This window comes from Nasonia vitripennis, chromosome 3 (assembly GCF_009193385.2).
Source record: "Nasonia vitripennis strain AsymCx chromosome 3, Nvit_psr_1.1, whole genome shotgun sequence".
In the NCBI taxonomy this organism is placed as follows: domain Eukaryota; kingdom Metazoa; phylum Arthropoda; class Insecta; order Hymenoptera; family Pteromalidae; genus Nasonia; species Nasonia vitripennis.
This window is the reverse complement of record NC_045759.1, coordinates 8,314,924-8,320,258: the sequence shown is the minus strand read 5'-3', so window position 1 is coordinate 8,320,258 and position 5,335 is coordinate 8,314,924. Positions and strand designations below refer to the sequence as shown.

Genomic DNA, 5,335 nt, shown 5'->3' with positions numbered 1-5,335 from the left:
AGCCTCGAGGGTGAGTCTATATTAACGCAGCTGGGATGTACACTTGGGTGTTTTCGCGCGTCAGTGTGGCCATTTTTAATGAAAAGCTTGAACTACCCTAAATATTACTATATTTTGTTATTACAGTTTGAGATTTTCGCCAAAAATCACCACAAATGTAGCCCGAGCGTACATTTGGGCGCACTATTGCGGGAATCAATATCTCCACCCTTGTGCGTCGCGGGATTCGAGCTTTTTGCAAAAAACAGTCATCAGCTGACTGTAATATACTTAATATTTTATACATTGGTTACTTTTGCTTAAGATTAATTTTGTTTTTGTAAGATTGTAGCTATTCAAATTTTAAATCGATGATAAGTTTTGTATTCGACTGTACTTAAAATCAAGTATTTGAATTTAGCGCCATTATTGGAGCTTGAGCTTAAAGCCGAAGCAACTTTCGACCGTTCAACGCTGTGCTTTTTTAATAAGGGTACGAATAAGTCCTTTTTCTTATGTGGAAATATTATAATTATTGAGTTTATTTATAATAAAGATCTTGTGAATTGTATAAAAAAATTCGTGTGAGAAATGCATACTCTACGGTCTTTAAAATTTATATGTAAAGAATAACTAAAGAAAACTCGTATACTGTGTATACTTAGATTCAAAAATTCAAATTTTTATTAACCAACGTCTATTATCTATCTGTGATTTACAATTAGCATAATAAAGCTACCGAATAAAATAATTTATTTATGTACATTATTTGTATTTTATTGGCGAAAACTATTGACGTGTCGATGACAATATGAGAATGGGATTAGTTATGTTGAATATAAAGGCGATTAAAATCAGAATTAGTCTACGTTCTATGTACAATAGTTGAGTATTAATCTTTGTCTATCTTCAGATGAACCATGTGCGTTTACTTGATAAAGTTTTATCACGTAAATAGGAATGCCATGTCCAGCTGATACATTATTCATGCCGCTTTTCAATTTTTTCATACAAATAATTGTACTACAGCATTACATAATACCATAAGTTCAAGCGGCATAAATAATAGAGTAACCTACAGAATTATTAAAATATCAACAATTAAAGCAGACATATGTTTCATAAGAAAAATACTCAATTTGAAAAATTGATTTACAAAAATTAACAGTTAATAATACATTATATAACGTTTCTGCAGGTTGTCACTAATATGTCATTAAGAACTAAAAAAAGAAAAATATCACAAATCCTCCTATGTTTCATTTCCATTCATTATGATTCTATGAACAAATGATACTCTATCGTAGAATGAGGAAAAAAATTCAAAAAACCGCGACTTCTTTATACCTTTTGTTCATAATATTTCACAAATACAAGAACGAAGTAACTATGTATTTTATCATGGTTCCTTGTGCCCGAAAGGATTGCTTTTGATTTTATTGATTTGAACATTAACATCGTTAGACTTTGTTAGCGATCATAAAGATACGTACCATTGATCGTAAACATTTTCTTATCAAATATTTGGAAATATAATAGCTGCACATTTAATACGTATGCCAAGGCCTTGATTCAATATATTAGCTAGTATATAAATTTAAAAGTACATAATATTGGTAACATCAAACCTAAAGCACCTGGGATAAAATCACGAAGCAACTATTGCTTGACGAACGTCGTTCGACTCTTCTTTGATCCCTTCTATGACTTCCTTGCACTGCATTTACCATCTAATCATCGGAAACAGAGCTGAGGACAGCTGCAAGCTCTTTGATCTGATCCCTGTTGGCATGCATGAACGCCTTGGCAGTCCACATCATCTCAGCTAGAACAGTGTCACTCTTCTCGTCCATCGGTACCTCGGCAGATAGCTGCGGATTTAATCTGTAGTATGGTACGCCGATCATCGAGCACCAGGTACGCGCTCGGTCCACCACGCGGCCGTCACTCGCTGTCGCCTGATCCACCACCAGTGTCGCCAACGTCGATATACCCATAGCTGATCAAATGTAGATTTTTGTATTCTTAAGATTAAAGATAAAATCATCGATGATACGAAATTATAACATCGAAAAAGCGTAACTTACCTAATTTAGCAGTATCAAAAATGCCCCCAGGACGGTACACATCAACATTCTGCAGCGGCGACATAGGTATTAATCCAGTGCCCACCGAAACGACCAACGACAGGGGCACAACTTCGTTGGAACGATCGACAGCTTCTAAGGCAAGATTATACTCGTGTATCTCGGTCATGGCATCGAGAGTGGGATTGTTGGCAATGAGGCCTCCATCGAGAAATCGCCCGAAAGCTCGGAAGTAGGAAGGCGCAGCTCCAGTCGCTCTTGCTGCTTTCCACAGCAACTGCTCCTCCGGTTCAAGAGTCGCCTTAAATTTATCGCTGACTGGAACGTTTAGAATCTTGCTCGGGGAATCGTAATTCCGGAACAAATGCAGATCTACGGGCTTTCGATCAGCTAGAACACCCGTGATCATCAGCTTAGGGTTTTGAATGTCCGCCATCACCGTCACCTCGCCTACAAATAGAAAAATAAATCAGTCAGATAAAATTATTTGTCAATTTCGACTCCATTTCTATTGCTCCACTTACCTAACGTTTCCTTCAATGCATTTTCCAAAGGCTCACTGTCGTACGGTCGCCTTCCCACGAATGCATTATCTTTTATACGGAAGTAGAGAGCCTGGCACTCCTTTAAATTCTTTCCTGTGGCTATGCCAAGTGCCAAAATTCCTCCTAATAAGGCAGTGTGTAAATAAAAACTGATACTCTTGCAAAATATAAATGCGACTAAAATAAGTACTCACCAGTGGAAGTACCAGAAATCCAATCAAAACAGCTCGATATAGGCTTCTGCAGCACGCTTTCGACCTCCAGTAGAGTTTGCACGAGAACTAAGCCTCTGATGCCACCTCCGTCCAGACATAGCAACCGTCCACCTTTCGTGCGCTTGCGCTTCTTAGTGGCCATCTTTTCCATACTCGATACGTAGAGCATCTGATCGAGGACGGTCCGAGGCGCCACTGTAGGTGGCTCAGGCGGTGCAACGCCGTCAAAATTCTCGTTGTGCTTGCAGCCAATACTGCAACCCTTCATGTCGGTCGGACAGCGCTCGGCACCGACTGCGTGCAAGATGTACAGTATCTTCTGACCGTCGTTGGTGTCTATGTTGACGAGATGACGGGGACTCTGGGACTTCCAGTTCTTTGCGTTTATTTCCGCACCAAAAGCTATCAACAGCTGTACTATCGTAGGCGTTGATTGAGTTACTGCCAAATGTAACGGTGAATTTCCTTCTTTGTCGACTATGTTGATGTTGGCCATGTGGCTCAGGAGTGCTGCCACGCACTCGAGTCTTTTTCTGATTACCATGATGTGAAGGGCTGTTCTACCTTCGAAATTCAGAGCATCAATGTTACAATTTTTTTCTATCAGCGCATTCATGACTTCTCTGCTGCAAGACCAGTGCAGGGGTGTTCCACCAAATTTCATATCGTCCGTCTTTAAACTGTTGGGTTGATTGTGGAGAAAGTCGCCAATGAACCCTGGAGTTGTTGCTGATACACCTACAATTAGTAATGTTCAAAGTTAATTAGACTCATTCAAGAATACCAATACTTCAGATTGAATGATAAATTACCTTCAGATGCAGGAATATTGACATCTGCTCCAATAAGCAAAAGTGCTTTAACATATTCAGGTTTATCGTTGAGGCAAGCGATATGCATAGGTGTATAGCCATCCGAGTTTCTACTGTTTAAGGTATTTGGAAGATCAGAACCTAAGGCTAAAATGATGTCTTTTGTTGAATTGGCTGCATAATGGTAAACTGTATTTAATTTAAAATCTAGATGCTCCAATGAGCTCTTTGCTGAGATTAACATTTGTACTATTCGTAAATTGTTGGTTTGTATAGCAACTTGAAGTGGAGACGCTCCAGTTTCTTCGTCACTACTATTTAATAAACTATTTACAACATCATGGTTGAAAGCATCGTATAACAATAGATGAGCTGAAATATGAGCCAAATTCCATGTTGGATGCTCTACTAATGTATCGCATAGCTTTTGTATTCTGTTAACACTCCCTATCTATAAAAATACAAATCAATATTATTTATCTCATTTAAATAATACATATCTCATTACTTATTTTACGATAGAACTATACCTCACGACATATTTTCATGAGAACTGGGACTCTGTCTTTGTAAATAATAAATCTAGATTCTGCCTCTTCTAGATTATCGGATCGAAACAGACTGAAAATAAATTACTTGTTATCTTTAACAATTTTGATAATTCATAGTGAGACGTATACTGAGTCAATAATACACTTATATTATTAGTATAAATATTATCTTTATCAGACTGATAAACCTTTGATCACTAGTTCAGTAAACAATACAGTATCAAATGATAAAATTTGTGATTCAATATTGCACTATACGAATGCTTAAATAAATGACATTGATAAAAACATTTCAAAAATACTTTTTCATCATACCTATAGCCTTGATGCAAGGTTTCAGTGCATGGCCTGTGCAAAACAATATCGTACTTCTCCTTTTCCACGTTTTCAGGAGTGTACAAGACAATTCCATCCTCTCGACAATGGATGTGTCTCTTGTGATAGTTATTTGTCCTTACCTCTTGCACGTGATTTCCAGGTACGTCAGGTAAGAATTTCTGAAGTACGGTGTTAGCAATATTTCCAAGCCACGCCATTCTCAGTGAAATCAATCGAGGAAGATTTTTACAGTTTCAGAAGAATGTGAGCAGCGAATAATCTATAACAATAGAGACACTCGTGTCTACACACATAATCGCCAGAGAAGTAGTTATTTTCTAAAAGAACGTAGTGGTATGACAGTATACAGCGTTAAAAGATTCAAAACGTTAACTACCAACGAAACAACCACCTGCACTGCCAAGCGGAGGAACAAATCTCACAAACTCGCCTCTAGTCTTCCAAAAAGCCCAGTTCTTTCAACTCAACCAAAACGCATGAAAAAAACTCATTAAGAATAAGCAAAAAACTTCGCAAAAAACTTACGCTCGTTGCGAGGTTATGGCGGGACACTTCGTCGTGCGGGGGATAATGTCAGACAGGCATCGTAAGTGTCAGTGATGACGAAGGTCGCGGGCAGTTGGAGGAAGACTCATCTCACAGCGCGTTTTTCCACGAAACAAAACTGTGTGTTATTAATGTGCGCAGCGCACATCGACGGTAATAAACACGCGAACGTCAGCAGAAGACTGGCCAAGGTTCGGCGGTGCGCGACGGCGAATCAAAGTGCACCTTTGCAAGACGAGTCACGTGACTCGAGCTTTCTGT

General features: G+C 38.6%; 1 protein-coding gene across 3 annotated transcripts; it reads right to left on the bottom strand.

Moving 5' to 3' along the window:
* Positions 1-635: 635 nt before the first annotated feature.
* On the bottom strand, positions 636-5,262 carry LOC100121363 (85/88 kDa calcium-independent phospholipase A2). Of its 3 annotated transcripts, none has more exons than XM_001604925.6 (8): positions 5,054-5,262; positions 4,505-4,787; positions 4,169-4,259; positions 3,639-4,089; positions 2,806-3,564; positions 2,591-2,734; positions 2,067-2,516; positions 636-1,978 (listed from the first exon to the last, which is right to left on the bottom strand). In XM_001604925.6, exons 2-8 carry the CDS (start codon positions 4,723-4,725, stop codon positions 1,710-1,712), a joined length of 2,385 nt encoding a protein of 794 aa, XP_001604975.1. In that variant the 5' UTR covers positions 4,726-4,787; positions 5,054-5,262; the 3' UTR covers positions 636-1,709. The 3 variants fall into 3 exon arrangements, with proteins under 3 accessions (XP_001604975.1, XP_032454542.1, XP_032454541.1); XM_032598651.1 differs by having other exon boundaries at positions 4,648-4,787; positions 5,054-5,198; XM_032598650.1 differs by having other exon boundaries at positions 4,905-5,123.
* Between the last annotated feature and the right edge of the window lie 73 nt (positions 5,263-5,335).

What these genes read in the sequence shown, in the direction of transcription:
- LOC100121363 (XM_001604925.6), bottom strand. Translation starts at nt 4,725, where the DNA reads ATGGCGTGGCTTGGAAATATTGCTAACACCGTACTTCAGAAATTCTTA. An exon ending in GATTTCTGGTACTTCCACTG is followed by an intron (nt 2,735 to 2,805) that starts GTGAGTACTTAT and finishes CTGCCTTATTAG; the next exon opens with GAGGAATTTTGGCACTTGGC. An exon ending in TTTTGATACTGCTAAATTAG is followed by an intron (nt 1,979 to 2,066) that starts GTAAGTTACGCT and finishes ACATTTGATCAG; the next exon opens with CTATGGGTATATCGACGTTG.